Genomic DNA, 23960 nt, shown 5'->3' on the forward strand with positions numbered 1-23960 from the left:
AGTGACTTGGCCCCCCCTCCGACTCTCCCTCTTCCCAGCCTTCTCCTTACCCAGGCTTAAGCTTTGCTCCGAATCTGGCTGGGTTCCCGACCTGGTCAGCAGAGGGCAGTTGGGGGGAGCTAGGACAGCTCAGTTGGGGCTGCCGGTGATGGGAGGAACAGGGATACTGCTATAGCCAGTGGTGATGGGAGGATCAGGGATACTGGTATAGTCAGTGGTGATGGGAGGATCAGGGATACTGGGATAGTCAGTGGTGATGGGATGATCGGGAATACTGGGATTGTCAGTGGTGATGGGATGATCGGGAATACTGGGATTGTCAGTGGTGATGGGAGGATCAGGGATACTGGGATAGTCGGTGGTGATGGGAGGATCAGGGATACTGGGATAGTCAGTGGTGATGGGAGGATCAGGGATACTGGGATAGTCGGTGGTGATGGGAGGATCAGGGATACTGGGATAGTCAGTGGTGATGGGAGGATCAGGGATACTGGGATAGTCGGTGGTGATGGGAGGATCAGGGATACTGGGATAGTCAGTGGTGATGGGAGGATCAGGGATACTGGGATAGTCGGTGGTGATGGGAGGATCAGGGATACTGGGATAGTCAGTGGTGATGGGAGGATCAGGGATACTGGTATAGTCAGTGGTGATGGGAGGATCAGGGATACTGGGATAGTCGGTGGTGATGGGAGGATCAGGGATACTGGGATAGTCAGTGGTGATGGGATGATCAGGGATACTGGGATAGTCGGTGGTGATGGGAGGATCAGGGATACTGGGATAGTCAGTGGTGATGGGAGGATCAGGGATACTGGGATAGTCGGTGGTGATGGGAGGATCAGGGATACTGGGATAGTCAGTGGTGATGGGAGGATCAGGGATACTGGGATAGTCGGTGGTGATGGGAGGATCAGGGATACTGGGATAGTCAGTGGTGATGGGAGGATCAGGGATACTGGGATAGTCGGTGGTGATGGGAGGATCAGGGATACTGGGATAGTCAGTGGTGATGGGAGGATCAGGGATACTGGTATAGTCAGTGGTGATGGGAGGATCAGGGATACTGGGATAGTCGGTGGTGATGGGAGGATCAGGGATACTGGGATAGTCAGTGGTGATGGGATGATCAGGGATACTGGGAAAGTTGGTGGTGATGGGAGGATCAGGGATACTGGGATAGTCGGTGGTGATGGGAGGATCAGGGATACTGGTATAGTCAGTGGTGATGGGAGGATCAGGGATACTGGGATAGTCAGTGGTGATGGGAGGATCAGGGATACTGGGAAAGTTGGTGGTGATGGGAGGATCAGGGATACTGGGATAGTCGGTGGTGATGGGAGGATCAGGGATACTGGGATAGTCAGTGGTGATGGGATAATCAGGGATACTGGGATAATCGGTGGTGATAGGAGGATCAGGGATACTGGGATAGTCAGTGGTGATTGGAGGAACAGGGATACTGGGATTGTCTGTGGTGATGGGAGGATCAGGGATACAGTGGTTATGGGATGATCAGGGATAGTCAATGGTGATGCGAGTATCAGGGATACTGGGATAGTCAGTGGTGATGGGATGATCGGGAATACTGGGATAGTCGGTGGTGATGGGAGGATCAGGGATACTGGGATAGTCGGTGGTGATGGGAGGATCAGGGATACTGGGATAGTCAGTGGTGATGGGAGGATCAGGGATACTGGGATAGTCGGTGGTGATAGGAGGATCAGGGATACTGGGATAGTCAGTGGTGATTGGAGGAACAGGGATACTGGGATAGTCAGTGGTGATGGGATAATCAGGGATACTGGGATAGTCAGTGGTGATTGGAGGAACAGGGATACTGGGATAGTCAGTGGTGATGGGATGATTAGGGATACTGGGATTGTCTGTGGTGATGGGAGGATCAGGGATACAGTGGTTATGGGATGATCAGGGATAGTCAGTGGTGATGGGAGGATCAGGGATACTGGGATAGTCAGTGGTGATGGGATGATCGGGAATACTGGGATTGTCAGTGGTGATGGGAGGATCAGGGATACTGGGATAGTCGGTGGTGATGGGAGGATCAGGGATACTGGGATAGTCAGTGGTGATGGGAGGATCAGGGATACTGGGATAGTCGGTGGTGATGGGAGGATCAGGGATACTGGGATAGTCAGTGGTGATGGGTGATCGGGAATACTGGGATTGTCAGTGGTGATGGGATGATCAGGGATACTGGGATAGTCGGTGGTGATGGGAGGATCAGGGATACTGGGATAGTCAGTGGTGATGGGAGGATCAGGGATACTGGTATAGTCAGTGGTGATGGGAGGATCAGGGATACTGGGATAGTCAGTGGTGATGGGAGGATCAGGGATACTGGGATAGTCAGTGGTGATGGGATGATCAGGGATACTGGGAAAGTTGGTGGTGATGGGAGGATCAGGGATACTGGGATAGTCGGTGGTGATGGGAGGATCAGGGATACTGGTATAGTCAGTGGTGATGGGAGGATCAGGGATACTGGTATAGTCAGTGGTGATGGGAGGATCAGGGATACTGGTATAGTCAGTGGTGATGGGAGGATCAGGGATACTGTGATAGTCAGTGGTGATGGGATGATCAGGGATACTGGTATAGTCAGTGGTGATGGGAGGATCAGGGATACTGGGATAGTCAGTGGTGATGGGAGGAACAGGGATACTGGGATAGTAGGTGGTGATGGGAGGATCAGGGATACTGGGATAGTCGGTGGTGATGGGAGGATCAGGGATACTGGGATAGTCAGTGGTGATGGGAGGATCAGGGATACTGGGATAGTCAGTGGTGATGGGATAATCAGGGATACTGGGATAGTCAGTGGTGATTGGAGGAACAGGGATACTGGGATAGTCAATGGTGATGCGAGTATCAGGGATACTGGGATAGTCAGTGGTGATGGGATGATCAGGGATACTGGGATAGTCAGTGGTGATGGGATGATCGGGAATTCTGGGATAGTCGGTGGTGATGGGAGGATCAGGGATACTGGGATAGTCAGTGGTGATGGGAGGATCAGGGATACTGGGATAGTCGGTGGTGATGGGAGGATCAGGGATACTGGGATAGTCGGTGGTGATAGGAGGATCAGGGATACTGGGATAGTCAGTGGTGATGGGAGGATCAGGGATACTGGGATAGTCAGTGGTGATGGGAGGATCAGGGATACTGGGATAGTCAGTGGTGATGGGAGGATCAGGGATACTGGGATAGTCAGTGGTGATGGGATGATCAGGGATACTGGGATAGTCAGTGGTGATGGGAGGATCAGGGATACTGGGATAGTCAGTGGTGATGGGAGGATCAGGGATACTGGGATAGTCAGTGGTGATGGGAGGATCAGGGATACTGGGAATTATGTTGTGGAGATCTCGCTCGGTCATTGTTTTTAGGAAAGTTCTGGAGTCCATTATTATTTATAGGGCTGCAATCTCCAGAAACACGTCCTTTAGGTGTGAGGATCAAGCAATAGTTAATATGCCCAGAGGTCCCCCCCCCCCCCCCCCCCAGACTTGTGCCATACTCTTCCTCCACTCACCGTTGCTCTCATTCTTGATAGGGAAACACAGGATATTTCGGGTCCTGAAGCCGGTGCTATCATCCACACCCCGGTAGAAGAGAGGATGGGAGTACGCATCTTTGATGTTGAGGATCTGCCCTGTGGTGGCCACGTGTCCGGCAATTCCCTGATCTGCTGGGATCCGGATCTCGTAGCTCTGGAAGAGAAGTGCAAAACCTTAAAGGAGAGCTCCGCACATTTCTCAGTAGTCTAACAACTGTGTCAGAGAGCGGCTGCTGCAGGGGAGAGGAGAGAGCACTGACAATGGAGGGGCAATGGGAACTGCCAGGTGATTTCATGGCTTCGGGGATTCACAGCCACTGCTGAGCGCTCCCTGATAAAGGGAAGCCACAACGGATGGATCATGTGACCACACTGGAGTGGATTACAAAAAGATATTTACACAAATCTTTATACAGGATATAGAGGACGGGGGAGGCAACATTTATAGGAATACTTGTCATTAGGGATGATCGAGCTTTTGAAAAGTTCGGTTCGACCAGAACACCCGAATTTCCCGAAAGTTCGGTTTGGATTCCAGAACCCCATTGAAATCAATGGGACCCGAACTTCTGGAATCAAAAAACACCATTTTGAAGCCCTAAAACCCAATAAATGCCCCTAAAAAGTGCCTAGGGTTCTGGGTCATGCCCCAGGGACTATGAATCAGGCAAAAAAAAGTTCTTAAAAATTGTCGTTTTTGATAGAGAGCCAATTATTGAAAAAATTATTGGAAAAAAAAAATAGATTTCTTTGGATTTAGTGTCTGGGGGGTCTAAAAAGTGTACCTGTGAAGTTTCAGCTCTGTAGCATGTCCAGAACCATAAAAAAAACAGATTGTTTGTATTAGAATTTCAGTAGCGCAGGGATGGTGTTACCCTCCTTTCACACCTGGGCGTTTTTATTTCAGGCATTTTTTAGGCGTTTTGTTTTGAACTTCTGTATAGGGGTATATATATATATATATATATATATATATATATATATACACACATGTGTGTGTGTGTGTGTATGTGTGTATATACAGTATACATATACATACACACACACACACACACACATATATATATATATATATATATATATATATATATATATATATATATACATATATATATACCCCTAACCCAGAATCTGCATAGTGGGGTCACCCTGGCATGGCAGAGTCAGTTCACACTAAACTACACTACGGTCACCCTGACACTTAAAGCTATCTCTATAAAAACTGGATTTTTGAATCTAACTATAGTGGAAAATAGTACCCTAACTACACTGCATATCCCTTTCCTCACACTAATAATTGCAAAATGATACTGGAGCTTTACAAGCGGCAGGAGAAACACAAATGCTTCCACTCTCTTCCACAGCCTCTGTATTACAGTGCTAGAGTTTTGGCGGGGCTATCTTATATACTGGGGAGCGTATGGGGGGGGCGTATTCACTCCTGATTGGCCTCTGGACCCCATAGTCACTCCAATCGCATTTTACTGATGTTTCTGGGCCAATCACAGGCTTTTAAAGCCCAGTTCCTGTCCCATTGCATTTTGGGCGGTTCTGGTGGCCGAATTCCGAACTTTTACCGCAAAAAGTTCGGAATTCGGCCGAATTTCGAACAGCCAATGTTCGGGTCGAACCGATGGTCGACCCGAACCGTTCATCCCTACTTGTCATTAAATTTTACTGACACTTTAATTGTAACATTCACCCATCAGCATTAGTTGTAACATACATTCATCATTTATTGTAACATTTGTTCATTAGTTGTAACATTCACTCATCACTAATTTTACCATTCACTCATCACGTAACATTGTAACATTCACTCATCACGTAACATTGTAACATTCACTCATCTTTAGTTGTAACATTCAATAATCATTTATTGTACTATTCACCCATTAGTTGTAACATTCGCTCATCACTAACTGTAACATTCACTCATTATCACTAATTGTAACACTTACTCTTCATTAGTTGTAACATTAATTTATCACTTATTGTAACATTCACTTATTACTAACAGTAACATTGTAACATTCACTCATCATCATTAATTGTGACATTCATTCATCACTTATTGTAACATTCACTCATTAGTTGTAACATTCACTCATCACTAGTTGTAACATTCACTCAATAATTGAAATGTCCATTCACTCATAAGTTGTAACATTCACTCATCACTAACTATAACATTGTAACATTCACTCATCTTTAATTGTATAATTGTAACATTCGCTCATAACTATTTGTAACATTTACTTTCATTTACCTTATTGTACCACTGTAACATTCACTCATCGTTAGTCTTAATATTGTAACATTCACTCATCTCTGATAGTAACATTGTAAGATGTCAGCAGTGCGCTCAGTGTGCGCCATCACCCCCCCTCCCCCGTTCTCCCACTCACATCGTCATCTACGACTCCTCCATCAAATACTTTGGCGACCAATTCATGGGTGTTTCTCTCCAGCAGGAACACCGAACATCTGTGAGGAGAAAAGAGGACATGGAGGTGGTGAAGGAGATTATAAAAAACTCAGGTGGTTCATTTAAAGGGGATTTTTCCCATTATGGGCACTGTCATCAATCCAGAATTAGTATATGAGGGCATATACCCAGTTCCCACCATCCCTGTGCTGAGTTCCTGGGTCTGTACACCCGCTGTGCCCATTATGGGGGATCCCACCATCCCTGTGCTGAGTTCCTTGGTCTGTACACCTGCTGTGCTCATTATGAGGGGTTCCCACCATCCCTGTGCTGAGTCCCCGGGTCTGTACACCTGCTGTGCCCATTATGAGGGGTTCCCACCATCCCTGTGCTGAGCTCCCGGGTCTGTACACCCGCTGTGCCCATTATGGGGGGATCCCACCATCCCTGTGCTGAGCTCCCGGGTCTGTACACCTGCTGTGCCCATTATGAGGGGTTCCCACCATCCCTGTGCTGAGTTCCTGGGTCTGTACACCTGCTGTGCCCATCATTAGGGGTCCCCACCATCCCTGTGCTGAGTTCCCAGGTCTGTACCCCCGCTGTGCCCATTATGAGGGGTTCCCCCCATCCCTGTGCTGAGTTCCCGGGTCTGTACACCCGCTGTGCCCATTATGGGGGGTTCCCACCATCCCTGCATTGTGCTGGAGAATGTATCACTGGCGCTAATAAAAGAAATTGCTTATTTGGGATGAAGGATCAGTGTTGACCTATATATACTGTATATATATATATAAATATATGGCTGTGTATAGGGACCGGGCGTACTTACATTTCTGCATTGCTGAGGTTCCTGGCTTCTGTGATGATCTCCTGGAGCAGGACGGAGACATCATCTGTGGAGAGAACGGAGACCCCACATTCATAAGAATTTCTATACAGAACAGGTTATCAAAGAAACAAGGGATCCCCCAACAATAGGACCACTGACCAGAGGCGTAACTAGAACCTTCAGGGCCCTGATGCAAGAGACCATGAAGGGCCCCCCAGACCCCTGGCCGGGGGCCCTTACCTTCAAGCCCAGGGCTCTTCCCACTAATCCTGGGGCTCTTGACACTTGTTGCATGGCCTTTTATTACGGTCCCGCAGCAGGATTCTTTCACAAGTTCTGCAGTGGGCCCCCTTCCTGCAATCTTGTGGGCCCCCTTCCTGCAATCTTGGGGCCTCCCCACAGTGGTGCAATGCCAGGGTCCGGTTGCAAGTGTGACCTTTGCGATCCTGGAAGTTCACCCACTGGTTTGCTACCGGGCCCCCTGGAGCATGGGGCCCGGTAGCGATTGCAACCCCTGCAACCCCTGTAGTTACGCCCCTGCCACTGACTTCTGTGGCACATGGAAAGTCAACAGTAGAGCCATTCTAGGCCACCAAGTGGCTTCCAACCTCCTACTGGGCAAAACAAGAACTGAAATATCTTCACATGGTGGAAGATGCTTATCCTGTGATAATGACAGAGGAGACTTCAGTCAAGGTGGGAATCAGGGCCAGGGATGGATCAGGGACTTGGGAATGGTATATTTAAGAAGACAAGAAACAGGAAGAGAAGGGCTTAAAAATCGACCTTTCCTAGGAGAAATGCTGCTCCGCGCTCTCTCCAGTGCTGGTGTTGTATCCAAAGGTCTTGATCCGAGGTCTCCAAACGGCAGGCCAGGGCTCAGATGCAGCAAAAGCTTGCCTTTATCAGGCGCTTGGGGCAATTTTCCTCCCAATTCCTCTTAGTGACATCAGCAACGGGACACTATTTCTCCCATTGACCCCCATTGACAATGGGGCTTTATTCCTCCCACTGACACCAATGATGGGGCACTATTCCTCCCACTGACACCAATGATGGGGCACTATTCCTCCCACTGACACCAATGATGGGGCACTATTCCTCCCACTGACACCAATGATGGGACACTATTCCTCCTACTGACACCAATGATGGGTCAGTATTCCTCCCATTGACACCAATGATGGGGCACTATTCCCCCCACTAACACCAATGATGGGTCAGTATTTCTCCCACTGACACCAATGATGGGACACTATTCCTCCCACTGACACCAATGATGGGACACTATTCCTCCCACTGACACCAATGATGGGGCACTATTTCTCCACTAACACCAATGATGGGGCACTATTCCTCCCACTGACACCAATGATGGGACACTATTCCTCTCACTAACACCAATGATGGGACACTATTCCTCCCACTGACACCAATGATGGGACACTATTCCTCCCACTGACACCAATGATGGGGCACTATTCCTCCCATTGACACCAATGATGGGGCTCTATTCCTCCTACTGACACCAATGATGGGACACTATTCCTCCCACTGACACCAATGATGGGGCACTATTCTTCCCATTGACACCAATGATGGGTCACTATTCCTCTCACTGACACCAATGATGGGCACTATTCCTCCCACTGACACCAATGATGGGGCACTATTCCTCCCACTGACACCAATGATAGGGCACTATTCCTCCCACTGACACCAATGATGGGGCACTATTCCTCCCACTGACACCAATGATGGGGCACTATTCCCCCTACTGACACCAATGATGGGGCACTATTCCTCCCACTGACACCAATGATGGGGCACTATTCCTCCCACTAATACCAATGATGGGGCACTATTCCTCCCACTGAAACCAATGATAGGGGGCACTATTCCTCCCACTGACACCAATGATGGGGCACTTTTCCTCCCACTAATACCAATGATGGGGCACTATTCCTCCCACTGAAACCAATGATAGGGGGCATTATTCCTCCCACTGACACCAATGATGGGGCACTATTCCTCCCACTGACACCAATGATGGGGCACTATTTCTCCCACTGACAACAATGATGGGGCACTATTTCTCCCACTGACACCAATGATGGGACACTATTCCTTCCACTGACAACAATGATGGGGCACTATTTCTCCCACTGATACCAATGATGGGGCACTATTGATCTTTTATTGAAAAGAATCAAGCAACATATTTTATACAAAAGTAAAAAAACATAACTATAGTACAATATTCCAACCGAAAACAAAGGAATACACATCCATGTGCAGAATATATACAATATATACATAATCCACTTCCAACATTTTTAGAAAACTATTTACATAAAGCAGCAGAGAGGGCCTAAGAGGCACAACCCATCACCTATGTATGCAGCCATTTATCAAAAACTAAGCATTAAGAAAAAATCTAGGGTGATAAGAGACAGAAAGCCACACCCGGGAAAGAGACTCCTGGCAGTCAGGGAGGCTTGAAACCCCTCCACGCCTTCAGCCAAGCCCTCTGACCCCACTTGTCTCTCTCAAGCGCTCGAATCTTCCCCACCTCATGCAGAATGTCACACACCACCACCTGAACAGGAAGGATTTTACGCCGAAGGGTGACCTGACACCGTGCGTTCCATGTGTAATAACGGACTACTAAACTAACTAAAAAAAGTGTATCCAAACAAAAGCCCCCACCAGTGTTGAATGCTCCGTACACCCACTCAGCATAACCCAGCCTGGAGAGGAAAGGAACACCGAGGGCCCGCCCCACCTGTTTGTATACCTCTATGTTAAAAGGGCAACGAAGCAGAAAATGGTCCATAGTCTCCTCCTCACCTGTACATTCCTCCCGAGGACAACCACGATCCATCCCACTGCGGAATTTCAAATTGCCCCGAACATAGAGCCTCCCGTGGAAGCACAACCAGGCCAGATCCCTGAATTTAAGGGGGACTCTAGCCAAATTAATCAATCTTAACCCTTCCCTCAAAATTGGGCCTGGGCAATCCCTTAAGGCCAGTGGGTCATGAAAGACTTCGCTCAAGACTCGTCTCATAAGGACTTTCCTCGGAGCGGATCTGAGATCTTCAGCCGACAGTCGCCACTGCCGTAGCAACTTCAGACACGGAGCGACATAGGCTGGAAGCTGACCACGATGACCCCTGAGATTCTTCACTTGGCCACCTTCTTCCCAAAGTCGCAGAAAAGGCCTAAACCAAGATCTAAACATGCCTGCCCATCCAGGAGGTTCCACTGCAAGCATACTACCAATGTTAAACTTGAGAAATAGCAGCGAAAAGAAAAGAACGGGGTTGACCATACCTAAGCCACCCTCCCTCCTGGATAGATAGGTGACATTCCTCTTGATGGGGTTCAGTCTGTTCCCCCACAGCATCTGGAAGAACACACTATAGAACCTAGCATAGAGAGACACTGGCAAGATGCAGACAGGGCTGACATACAAGAAGATCGGTATCAGGTAAGTCTTAATCAGATCAACCCTTTCCCTCAGAGATAACTTCCATCTCTTCCAGCTGACCACTTTAGTATTGGCAACTTCCAGCCTGCCTTCCCAGTTTTTGAGGCCATAATTAGGGATGATCGAACGGTTCGGGTCCACCATCGGTTCGGCCCGAACTTTGGGTTTTCAAGTTCCTGCCGAATTTAGAACATTTTGCCCAAAAAGTTCGGAATTCGGCAACCAGAACCGCCCAAAATGCAATGCTTCAGGAAATGGGCTTTAAAAGCCCGTGATTGGACCAGAACCATTAGCAAAAGCCAATTGAGGGGGCAGGAGAATGCTAGGAATGTGATTGGAGTGACTAGGGGGTCCCTAGACCAATCATTAGTGAATACGCCCCCCAGTATATAAGATCGCCCCCGCCATATTCCCAGCATTGTTATACTGGACATGGAAGAGAGTGGAAGCAGTTCTGTTAATTTTACTTTAAAAGTGTCATTTAGCTATTTTTAGTGTGAGGAAAGGGATATCTAGTGTAGTTAGAGTGCTCCTTTACACTTAAGTTAGCTTCAAAAATTTAGTTTCTGTAGGGAAAGTGTTAAGTGTCAGGGGACCGTAGTGTAGTGTAGGGTTAACTGACAGTGACTGCTATGGCAGGGTGACAAAACCCTTCCATAGCAGGGTGACCGCTATAGAGAAATGATAATTTCTCTGAGTTGCTTCGGGACAGGTATGTGGCTTCTCACCAGCAAGCATTTTTTATGCTGCAGGGGCTGCCACTGCCAGTGTTTTTTTGAGGACATGTTTGATGTCAGACATGACATCTGAACATGTGTATAGGGGGTATATATAGACATATATGTCTGAATATATACCCCTAGACATATATAGGTGTGATAGTAGCAGAAATAAATGCTTGCGCTAATGAAATCATTTACAGTAATATATTTCTGCTACTATCACACCTATATATGTCTAGGGGTATATATTCAGACATATATGCCTATATATACCCCCTATACACATGTTCAGATGTTTTGCCTGCCTCAAAAGAACCCCAAAAAATGCCAAAAAAACGCTAGCGTCAAAAAAAAAAAAATGCCCAGGTGTGTTTTTGCTGGCATTTTTTGGGGGGTTTTGGAGGCAGGCAAAACATCAGAACTTGTGCACAGTACCACTATACACAAGTTCAGATGTTTTTCCTGACTGCAAAGAACCCAAAAAAATGCCTTCTATTAAACCGGCAAGGTGTTACAGCAGAGAAGCCATATTCCTGTGCTTAAAGTTTTCTAATACAAACGATCTTTTTTTTTATGGTTCTGGACATGCTACAGACCTGAAACTTCACATGTACACTTTTTAGACCCCCCAGATCTGAAATCCAAAGTAAAAATCAAAAAATCTCTCTTTTTTTTTTTTTTTTTAATTTTTCAATAATTGGCTTTTTTATCAAAAATGACAATTTTTAAGAACTTTTTTTTGTGTGATTAATAGTTAATGGGGCATGACCCAGAACCCTAGGCACTTTTTAGGGGCATTTATTGGGTTTTGGGGCTTCAAATTGTGTTTTTTGATTACCGAAGTTCGGGTCCCATTGATTTCAATGGGGTTCTGAAATCCGAATCGAACTTTCGTGAAGTTCGGGTGTTCTGGTCGAGCCGAACTTTTCAAAAGTTTGATCATCCCTAGCCATAATCGCCAGGTCCAAATTCAATGCCTAATATCTTAATTTTTTCCTGGGGCACTGGAAAGGTGTCCGGGAGATCAAACCCCTCACCTTCCTTTCCCATCCAAAAAACTTCACTCTTTTCCTGATTGATCTTGGAGCCTGATGCTTTAGAGTACCGTGATGTCAGAGAGACCACCTCCTCCGCTTCATCTGTCCCAGTGACAATCACTGACACATCATCCGCATAGGCAACAACCCTCAAAGGCGGCTCACCCGGGATTCCCACTGGTACCCCACACAACATGCTGCTCTCTAGTCTCCTGATGAAGGGGTCGATTGCAAACACATAGAGCAGGGGACTCAGGGGACAACCCTGGCGCACCCCAGAGCCAACCTCAAAGGACTGTCCAACCCAACCATTAACAAGAGGGAAGCTTTCTGCCCCCTTATACAAAACTTTTAACCAATCGACAAAACCACCTGGCAGACCGTACTTACTAAAGAGCAACCACAGGTACTCATGATTGACACGATCGAAAGCCTTTGCCTGATCCAATGCCAGTACATACTTTCCCCAGCCTGCAGCCCTGCACTGCTCCAAGGCATCCCGGACAGCTAAAACTGCTGTGAAGGTGCTCCTACCCTGGATCGAACAGTGCTGATGGCGAGAAAGCAAAGACTCTGCTACTGCCGATAGGCGCCAGAAAAGTATCTTCGCCAGCACCTTTCTATCGACATTGAGAAGGCTGATGGGGCGCCAATTCTCAATCATCGAAGGATCTTTACCTTTTGAAAGAAGAATCACAGCTGAGTGTCTCATGGAAGGGGGAAGCACCCCCTCAGCAAGACAACTGTTAAAAACCTCTACCAAATGTGGGGCCAGAATAGACTTAAAGGCTTTGTAAAACTCAGCCGTCAGACCATCCGGTCCAGGTGACTTCTTGATGGCAAGCTGTTCAATTGCCCTCGTCACCTCTTCAACTGTGATCTCTTCTGTCAAATTCATCAAAGGGACATCTCCACCATTTAGACCTGGAGTAGAGTCCAAAAAGCTTTCCATCTTGTCCCGGTCAAGCTCTTTCCTCCCAAGAAGTTCAGCATAAAAAGACCTCACGACCTCCAGGATCCCTGACCTGGACTTTGTCAAGGAAACTGTACTATCCTTAAGGTCAACGACCATCTTAACAGCTACACCCTGTTTGCAGTTCTGGTAAGGGTCAGGCGAGTGGTATTTCCCATAGTCCCTCTCCAGAACCAAAGAGGTATGCCGGTCATATTGACACTTCCTGAGGAGGATTTTCACTTCAGAGATTGCCCCAGGATCTCCTCCTCTCGAGACAAGAATATCCAGCTTCCTCCGCAAACGTTGGTAGGTCATGTATCTATTAAACTGTTTTTTATTGGCTAGGCCCCTGAAGAATCCAGCAATCCTCTTTTTGGTCAGCTCCCACCACTCAGCCTTGCTGCTACAAAAGTCCAGGATGGTCACCTGTGCCTGAAAGAATTCCTCAAAGGATTGTCTAACATGTTCTTCCTCAAGGAGAGTCGAATTTAATCTCCAGATGCCTTTGCCCCTCTGAGGGAAGTCTGAAGCATTCAAGACCACAGATAGCATACAGTGATCAGAGAACTCCACTGCCTGCACCACTGGGGGTGAGAAAGCAGAGGCCTCCTTCAAAAAAAATCTATCTATCCTACTCTGACTATTACCTCGATGAAAGGTGAACCCTGTGTCATCCGGAAGGTGCTTAATGTGCACATCCACAAGACCAGCATCCCTAACCATACTATTTAAAAAAACGCTATCATATCCCAGCCTGTCATTGAAGTCCTTCCTGTCCTTGGGCCTAGTCACAGTATTAAAGTCACCTCCAAAAACCACTTGCCGGGATGTAAAAAGAAATGGCTTGATCCTTGTAAAAAGGCATTTCCTGTCCCACTTTGTGTGCGGCCCATATATATTAATTAGGCGCAGGTCCTGCCCTCCCACAAGAACGTCTAAGACCGTACATCTCCCAATCTCCACCTCAATAACCCGCCGGACAGTTACCATGCCGGTTTTAAACAACACCGCCACCCCGCCGTAAGGCTCGGCCGCAAGAGACCAGTAAGATGGACCATACCTCCACTCTCTCTTGGCCATATGAATATCTGCCAAGGAGGTGAGCCTAGTCTCTTGCAAAAATAAAATTTCAGCATCTAATTGGCTGAACAAAAAGAAGGCCATAGAACGAGCTCTTACTGACTTAATACTGGCGACATTTATTGTCACCACTTTTAACGGAGGGGGAACCGCCATTTGGGTTATTGGGTGGATTGCTTCTAAGCTCCCTTCTGCTGCTCATCACCAGAAGCCTCTCTCTTTCTTGAGGCCTCCTCCAACTCCATTTCTGAGTCTGAATTTTGTTCAGAGGAAGCTCCAGATGAGGAAATATCCCATGCAGAAGCCCTAGAACGGTTGGGGACAGACACTGGGGCTTCCTGCTCCGTCCTCACCGCCTGTCTCTTCCGCCTCACAACCTTCCTTCTCTCCTCCAGGTACTGCAGGTCAGACTCCAAGATGTTTTCATCTCTTGTTTTCTTCTTCAAAGTCTTTGCAGAAGACTTCTTTACAGAAGAAGCAGCAGCACCCTTTTTGGCACATCCCACCACTCCGGGTGGGGGGGGACCTTCCTTTAAGTCAGACCTAGGAGACTCATGGGGCAAGACTGACTCAGGGGGCACAGACTTGGAAGGTTCTGACACAAGAGGAGCGGGTACAGTAGGCTGGGGGGACACAGAGACAGCCACAGAAGGAATACCTACAGACACAGGAGGGTTGGCCACAGAAACTGGGGAGGGATCCTGAACAGGACCAGGGGAGTCAGTCACCGCAGGGGAAGATGGTACACCAGGGGCCTCATCCTCCATCCTGTCCAGCCTCAACAGATCATCTACTACCTCCTTCTCCATATTGTGCCAGGCCTCCGGACATCGGCTGTAGGGGTGGCCAAGGCGCAGGCACAGGTTGCACCTTATCGCCTGGGTGCAGTCCCTGGCCACATGACCCTGTCCCCGACATACCGAACATATTAAGGCTGAACAGGAGGAGCTAAAATGCCCCTTTTCTCCACAGCGGTGACATAGCTTTGGCTGACCAGGATAAAAAACAGTCATCCTATCCCTTCCTATGAAAGCCGAGGAGGGCAGGTGACGGACAACATTCCCATCCCTGGCCAACCTGACCGTTACTGACCAACCCCCAGTCCATATGCCACGTTCATCAAGAATTTTATTTGGTGTTGTCAAAACCTCACCATAGTTCCTTAACCAGACCTCTAAGTCCCGAGCAGGAACACTCTCGTTAGTGAGAATGAAGGTTATTTTTTTAACCGTTGATCTCTGCGAAAAAGCAACTGGTGCCAGATCTTCCCATTCGGGTCTTGACCTGCACCGAGCTTCATATCGTTCCCAGAACAGGTCAAGACCCTCTGGCCTGGTGAAGCTGATTGTGTACTCCCGGCTCCCAGCTACGTGTATTAGGGCATAAAGGTCATTCGCCCCAAAGCCCATCTCCAAAATCATATCCACCACAACACGCCGTGCTGGAGAGACTGCACCACCTTCCCATTTAAGTATAACGACATTACGTCTTGGACCCCCAGCAGAAGCCAGAGACCCAAGACCGGAACCAGGGGTGCTCAAAGTGGCAGTTTGTGGTGTTAATCTCTGCCTGGAAGCAGGGTTCCTCATTGGCTGCAGCCCTGGCCTAATAATATTACCAGGAGCAGAGCGTACCACCTGAGCAAAAGAAGGCTTATCAGGGCCAAGACCCCACACTGGTGTAACTTTAGCCGGTACATTATTATTATTATCCTTATTATTAACTTCTTGTACTGAGCCAGCAGGATTGTCCATTAAACACACATTAGTAGGATTATTCAGAACACCTGTGTTGGAAGAAATGTCAGAACAATCAGTATTCACTATCACAGTTTCTGCTGTAGTACCACAGGTGGCCTGATGCTGCAGTATAGAGACAGCAGCTGTGACTGGACAAACAGCCTTTGACTCAGCAAAAGGGGGGTTAATTGGTTGCTCTGGCTCTTGTAGTTCCTTTGCTGCAATGTCATTTTTTAAACGCAGTTTTTCCTGCAAGGAATCATCAGCTGCTGAAATATTGCTGGATATGAAATTACCAGCCTGGGTGTCATTGGGCAAAACATCAGCATTAGCCAAGGTGTTAAATGGCACAAAAATAGTTTTATCAGTCACTTGTGACTTGCTAGGCTTTACCTTATCAGGCACATTATCAGGAAAGTTCTCCTCACCAAACACCAGCTGATCCGCCCGTAATGGAGACTCCACTGCCTGGATCACTGTCAGCATGCCTCCTGAGCCCTGAGAAGGCAACGGGTTGCTTACCTCACCTTGGGGAGTCAGGGGGTCAGAACCGGGGGTCCCCTCCTCCACCTCCATCTTTGCCATCCTTGCAAATCTCCGGTCATTGCAAAACTTTTCCTTAAAGGGCCCCTCTTTACCTTCCATCATGGCCACAATGGTTTCCTGGTGTTGAACCCGGACCTTTGCCAACTGGATTTCCGAATCCATAGATCCACGGCTGCGGCTGTGCAAACCTTTACGTTGCTTTCGCAGACGCTTCAACTCCGCTCTCAATTTGTAAAGCTGGTCTCTCTCCCTATTCAGGACCTTGATCCCGGCCACCACTCGCTCCCGAATGGACTCGGTATCCTCATCCTCACCAGGGGCAGAGAGATCCCCAGCCATGGCTTGTCCAGGAGCAGGTATGTCATCCATCAGCCCAGGGGATGGTTCAGAGCTTCCAGCAGGAGAGGCCCTGCTGGCCTGCATGGCCTCCCCAGATAGGGGCCAGCAGGGCTGGGAGAGATTTTACCGAACTTCCCTTCTCACAGAAATCACCTGGAGCAGACACACAGCCAGAGAACCTTCCTGCAGCCACACCCGAAGCTGAATGATGGGACACTATTCCTCCCACTGACACCAATGATGGGACCCTATTCCTCCAACTGACACCAATGATGGGGCACTATTCCTCCCATTGACACCAATGATGGGTCACTATTCCTCTCACTGACACCAATGATGGGCACTATTCCTCCCACTGACACCAATGATGGGACCATATTCCTCCCACTGACACCAATGATGGGACACTATTCCTCCCACTGACACCAATGACAGGGCACTATTCCTCCCACTGACACCAATGACGGGGCACTATTCCTCCCATTGACACCAATGATGGGATACTACTCCTCCCACTGACACCAATGATGGGGCACTATTCCTCCCACTGACACCAATAATGGGGCACTATTCCTCCCATTGACACCAATAATGGTGCACTATTCCTCCCACTGACACCAATGATGGGGCACTATTCCTCCCACTGACACCAATGATGGGGCACTATTCCTCCCACTGATTCCAATGATGGGGCACTATTCCTCCCACTGATTCCAATGATGGGGCACTATTCCTCCCACTGACACCAATGATGGGGCACTATTCCTCCCACTGACACCAATGATGGGGTCTATTCCTCCCACTGACACCAATGGTGTACATTTTTTACTTCTACTGACCCCCAAGGATATGGCACTGTTTTTTTCCCACCGATGCATAGCATTTTGTACTGCCATTGGTCACAGTCCGGCCCCCTTAAAGTTTGAAGGGCAGTAAACTAGCCATTTGTTTGGAAAGTTTGGAGACTTCATTGTCTAGGTGATGGGATCTTTCCAAAAAAAAAAAAAAAAAACTGCCCTTCCACTGGAGCTCACCCCACCACATAACCCGACTTATGGATATGTTTAGTAGCACTGCAAGGAGCCGGGGGGGGGGGGGGCACTTTCTCCAGGAAAGGTAAGTGTGATTGCTCTTCTTCTATATATCCAGCCCAGTATGTAAATAGTAAAGGGGACCAAACCTCTAAAAAGCTATTTATTACAGTCTGCATCACTCCTTGGGGGGGGGGGTTCCTGTTCTGCTGACCCCGCCCCCGAGGAGTATTCCAAGATGGTAGTCCTCTGGTTAACCATTGGCAAAGTCTCATGAGATCCTTCCTCAGGTGGTATCCAGTGTGAAGGATTAGTGCCATGTGCAGAAAGAACGGTCGGCCCAGATCGAGGGACCATCTCAGTGTAACCCTTTCAGGTATGTATTAGCCCCCACAGAGATCACAGGACTCACCTGACAATGCCTTCATCTGACTTCCTCTCCAGAAGAATAGAAAAGTATTTATTAGAGCGCAACCCGGGTCACCATCCACTTCCTACTTCCTACAGCTCACAGATGGCACAACTATGTAAATCTCGGTTGCTGTGCAGTTCTTAGCTGTGTTCACAAATGTCTGACACAGATCAGCCCCTGCGGTAGCCACTCAGCTTGTGACTTGCCGCAATTACAATGTACAGTCTGATCTCTGGGAGAGGGGAGACTGAGCAAATGATTCATCCTATTCTGTTCTACTTTTTTTGCATTTTTTAATATTTTATTTTTTTAAGTTCTAAGAACAGATTTCCATCATGTTCAGATGAAGTTGCTTCTGCCCTCCAGAATCTCATTACATCCGACGCTCCGGCGTGCGTTGGAATCAGCCCATCAGAAAAAGCCCGCGTCGCGGTGGACTGAGTACAACGGAGAGTAGACACAATTACTAATGTCTGTTGTGGTGGAAGCAAATATCAAAGTGAAGATTTCCAATAACGTGCGGAGGCAGGAAAGCTGCGCCAAACCTTTTGTCTAGAACAAACAACGTACTCTGATAAGCCGCTTTCTCATATGCTCGTCGGGTCTGGAAAGTTCACCGTTGCCACGTGCCGTCGGATATTAATATCGGGATAGAAGGTGCTCAATGTATTTTTTTTTTTTTTTAATTATTTTTAAGGATAACTCCAGTGTGAATAGAAGTGGTAATAAGGGCTCGGCGTTCCTGGTTGTGCCATAAATCGGTGGGCATTGGTCTATAAAGGAATTCAATCGCTTATCTCTACCTATAATATGGAATAAAACAATTTCTGAATCATGACCAAGGCAATCACATTTAGGCACAACCAAGAAAACAACTACAAACAGCAGTGGCCCACTCCAGGCAGTCTGTAAGTGTACCCCTTTAATCCTTGAACCTCTCTCTGAGTCTGCTTCCTTCTCTTTCCACCCACTAATATGCTCACTACAACTTTCCTTTGGACCACCCATTCTCAACAAGGGATCCATTAAACCCTAGGGTTCCTCTAAAGCAGGGTTTCACAAAATCCTATGGTTCCTCTAGAGCAGGGTTTCTCAACCAGGATTCCGGGGAACCCTAGGTTTCCTCTAGAGCAGGGTAATTTACTAAAGTTCCATGAAACCTTATGGCTCCCCTAGAGAAGGATTTCTCAACCAGGGTACCATGAAACCCTTAGGTTCCTCTAGAGGACAGTTTCTTAACCAGGGTTCTGTAAAACCCTAGGTATCCTCTAGAGCAGGGTTTCTCAACCAGGGTTCCTCTAGAGCAGGGTTTGTCAACCTGGGTTCCATGAAAACCTAGGGCTCCTCTAGAGCAGGGGTTCTCAACCAGGGTTCCTCTAGAGAAAGGTTTCTCAACCAGGGTTCCATGAAACCCAAGGGTTCCTTTAGAGCAGGGTTTTTCAACCAGGATTCTGTGGAACCCTAGGTTTCCTCTAGAGCAGGGTAATTTACTAGAGTTCCATGAATCCCTAAGGTTTCCTCTAGAGCAGGGGTGGGGAACCTATGGTCGGGGGGCCGTATGCGGCCCTCAAAGTCCTTTTGTCCGGCCCCCCGTGCAGCTGAGTCTGTGTCTCTCAGCTGATCTGTCAGAATGTATAGTTTCGGCTCTGTTCTGACAGTCTGAGTGAGTGTAACGCTCCTGCGTTTTTATATGGTGTGGATTTTTAGCTGCAGAAATAGTTCCACGTCAGCAGTCATGTAAGAGATATGCTGAGACACCATTCCCAACCTCAATGACTCATCATGTGTGGAAGGTCTTATTTCAGCCAGTGAATACACACAATTAGCAAGCTGGTTCTTAGAGTGACTTTATGCATGTGGTAACACAATGATGAAGGTTGAGTGGAGGTGGTAGGTGATAGACACTTGAAGGTGAGACAGTAGCAGATGGATGCAGGAAGGTTTAGCAATGTTGTATGATAGCAGATGATAGAATAGCAGGTGGACATACAAAAGAGATCAACCCAGTGCAGAAAAGTAGCAGTAGTCTCAAGAGCTAGCAATCTAGTTTATGCAGATGTGATAAACAGTCTCTACTATGCAGAGCTAGATAGTGTAAGCTTAGTATAAGTTTATAGAGAATTCCCCTGTGGGGTACTTAGCACTATTAGCGATACAGCCGAAGGGTGGTTCAGGAGAGGCGGATGATCCAGTAGCGGGATACAGGGATCAGCGCAGCGAGGTTCCGTCAGCGAAGTAAGCTTGCAAGCATGGAAGCTTCAAGCAAGGTTAGCATCCAGATAAGGGTGTTTGAACGAACACATGTGAGTGAGAACCGACGCCTTAAATAGCCATCTAGTCCGGCGCTGAGTGATGACAGCTCCAGTCTTAAAGGTGTATGCGCACCTTTCCAAAAGTAAATGGTAGGGCGCATACACTTGTGGAAAGTGTAATTTAGGGTACCAAAGGTACCGGAACATTACAGTGAGTCACAGGCGAAGTGATATCAAATGCACTCTGCCTGTGACCAATACAGGAAACATCGCCTCTTCCTCCAGCGCGGCCCCGCTGCTAGCCAGCATTTCCCGCCAGCAGCACACACAGCAGTACCAGCCAGAGCCAGCAGTACTCACAGCAGTACCAGCCAGCTGTACCCACGAGCAGTCCCAGCCAGCTATACCCACCAGCAGTACCCGCCAGCAGTTGAGTCGACTGCGCTCCAGACTAACCGACTCAAACTTGGAAAACCAGTTGCGAGTAGCAACATCATCAATACCAGCTAACATCACACACCTCACCAAAGAGAAGCAGTTGCAGCCATCACATTAGGGGTGAGTTAATTAAATGTTTGACCAAATATAACAGCCACATTTTTAAGTTGATAATTTTGTACGGCCCCCGAATGATTTTATAAATACCCAAATGGCCCTTGGCAGAAAAAAGGTTCCCCACCCCTGCTCTAGAGGAAGGTTTCTCAACCAGGGTTCTGTAAAACCCTAGGGTTCCTCTAGAGCAGAGTTACTCAACCAGGGTTCCTCTAGAGCAGGGTTTCTCAACATGGGTTCCATGAAAACCTAGGATTCCTCTACAGCAGGTGGTTCTCAATCAGGGATCCATTAAACCCTAGGGTTCCTCTAGAGCAGGGTTTCTCAACTAGGGTTCCATGAAACCCAAGAACTCCTCTAGAGCAGGGTTTCTCAAACAGGGTTCCATGAAACCCAAGGGTTCATCTACAACAGGTTTTCTCATCCAGGGTTCCATGAAACCCTAAAGTTCCGCTAGATCAGGGTTTCTCAACCAGAGCTTCATAAAACCTCATGGTTCCTTTAGAACAACCAGGGTTTGATGAAACCTTAGGGTTTCTCTAAAGCACAGTTTCTTAACCAGGGTTCAGTGACACTCTAGGGTTCCTCTAGATCAAGATTTCTCAACCAGGGTTCCATGAAACCCTAGGGTTTCTTCTGAGCAGGGTTTCTCAACCAGGGTTCTCTGAAACCCTTAGGTTCCTCTAGAGCAGGTTTTCTCAACCAGGGTTCCAAAAAACCCTAGGGTTCCTACATTTCCCATGACACTCATCTACACTGCAGAGTGCTTGAGCATCATGGGAAATGTAGTTCCAAAACATCTGGGGTCCAAGGTTCGCCATCACTGTTCTAGATCAAGGTTTTTCAACCAGGGTTCCATGTAACCCTAGGGTCCCTCTAGATCAGGGTTTCTCAACCATAGTTCCATGTAAACCCTATGGTTTCTCCAAAGATTACTAGAGGGTTCCTTGGGCAATGAGAAATTTCTGTAACTCAGATAAGTTCCCATTGACACCATTGATCTTTTTAGCTATCAATAAGGGGGTAATTCTTCCCAAAGACTACAAGTTGTATGGGGCATTCTTCCCACTGACCCTCACACTAATGTGCCATTGGTTGTAGATATAGTAACTTTCACCCCCACACCCGGCACCCTCCTTCCTTTGGCAGCTGCAACCATCAGTCTCAAATTTTGATTCCCTTGCTTCCAAGAATCTCCTTTTAATGTGCCCTCTAAAATGCCCATCCTGTCTAAATTAAGCACAACTTTTTTATCTTGAACTTCCTTAACTTACTTGCTATTATTTAAACCCAAATTCAGGAATCTACATCTCCAGCTACCCTCTCCTATGCTGACCTCCACTGGACTCACTATGACCCAGTAGAGGGAAGGGAGGTGGTGTTGGCCTCCTTCTATCCCCACAGGGTAGCCTTCAAATTCTTCCTACACCTCCCTCTCTGTCTCTCTCCTCTTTTGAAGGTCACTGTGTCCTCTCTTTTCTCTGAGGAGTGCTGTGATCTATTGGCCTACTGGACCAGATTCATGCTTCCTTGATGACTTAAATGCCTGGCAACCGTACTTTCTCCCCTCTGAAGAACCCACTATAATTCATGGTGACTTCAACATCCCTGATAACTCTAACACCCCAATCCTCTCCTCTAAGACCCATGCTTCTGCTTACCTCCAATCTTCTTGTCTACAACTGTCTGAGCTGTTCCCTCACCGATAACCTTCTTAATCACTTAATCCCCGGAGGATTTGGCTGCTCAAAGACCAGGGCCTATTTTGCGATTCGGCACTGTGTGACTTTAACTGACAATTGCGCGGTCGTGCAACGCTGTACCCAAATGAATTTGACGTCCTTTTTTTCCCACAAACAGAGCTTTCTTTTGGTGGTATTTGATCACCCGTGCGATTTTTACTTTTTGCGCTATAAACAAACAAAGAGCGTCAATTTTGAAAAAATAACAATATTTTTCAAATTTTTTTATATGAAATTTCCCCCCCCCCCCCAAAAAAAAATGGAAAAATCTAAATTTTTAATCATTTTAACCCAATTTGTTTTCTGCTACATATGTTTGGTAAAATCGCAATAAGCGTATTTTGATTGGTTTGCGCAAAAGTTATCGCAGCTACTAACTACGGGAAAGATTTATGTCATTTTTATTGTTTTTTTTTTTTAATAGCAATGGCGGCGATCTGCGATTGTTTTTGCGGGACTGCAACATTGCGGCGGACAGATCGGACCCCTGACTGACATTTTTGACACTTTGGGGGTACCAGTGACATTACTACAGTAATCAGTGCTATAAATATGCACTGTTACTGTAAAAATGACACTGGCAGGGAAGGGGTTAACTTTATTGGTGATCAGTGGGTTAAATGTATCCCTAGGGGCGTGATTCTAACTGTGGGGGGGCGTGGCTTGTGATGTAACCACAGAGACATACGATCCTACATAGCAGGATCGTATGATCTCTGCAGTTACACCAGGGAGAATGACAGACGGCTGTGTTTACATCATCCGCCTGCCTTTCTCCCTCTCCAGCGGGAGATCGCGAGTGACCGGCGGACATCGGAGCCGCCGGTCACTCGCGCGGGGATGTGAGTGACCGAGCGGGGGCGGGAGCGCGCCTCCGGTGGGTGCGCTTGCTCCCTAGAGGCGCGCGCTCGTCCCCTAGAGGCTCGCGGTCGAGAGACATAGCCCTACTTCGTTTTGCCTGTCGGGGGCTGACTGCCGCCGTAAATAGTCGTCAATAGCGGTCGGCAAGTGGTTACACCCCTTACAATCTGGCTTCCACCCGCAACACTCCACAGAAATTGCTACCACTAACTGCTAAAACCACACAAATACAATTGACCAAAAATCCCCACTCCCTTGGCCTCCATGACTCTGCTCTTTCATGGTTCTCCTCCTACCTATGTCAGCACACCTTCAGTGCCACCTACCACTCTATCCCCTCCTTTCTTCTTTCTCTTGCT

General features: G+C 47.7%; 1 protein-coding gene across 3 annotated transcripts in view; it reads right to left on the reverse strand.

Moving 5' to 3' along the window:
- Nucleotides 1-23960, reverse strand: part of PDE2A (phosphodiesterase 2A) — a 992945-nt gene that overhangs the window by 66986 nt on the left and 901999 nt on the right. For all 3 annotated transcript variants that reach the window (XM_082244574.1, XM_082244575.1, XM_082244576.1), the window contains 3 exons: nucleotides 6841-6904; nucleotides 5992-6070; nucleotides 3560-3737 (listed from right to left, as the gene is read on the reverse strand). In XM_082244574.1, coding sequence (XP_082100700.1) covers nucleotides 3560-3737; nucleotides 5992-6070; nucleotides 6841-6904 — 321 coding nt within the window. The remainder of the gene's footprint in view (nucleotides 1-3559; nucleotides 3738-5991; nucleotides 6071-6840; nucleotides 6905-23960) is intronic.

This window comes from Pelophylax lessonae, assembly GCF_965119305.1.
Source record: "Pelophylax lessonae genome assembly, chromosome: 2".
NCBI lineage: Eukaryota > Metazoa > Chordata > Amphibia > Anura > Ranidae > Pelophylax > Pelophylax lessonae.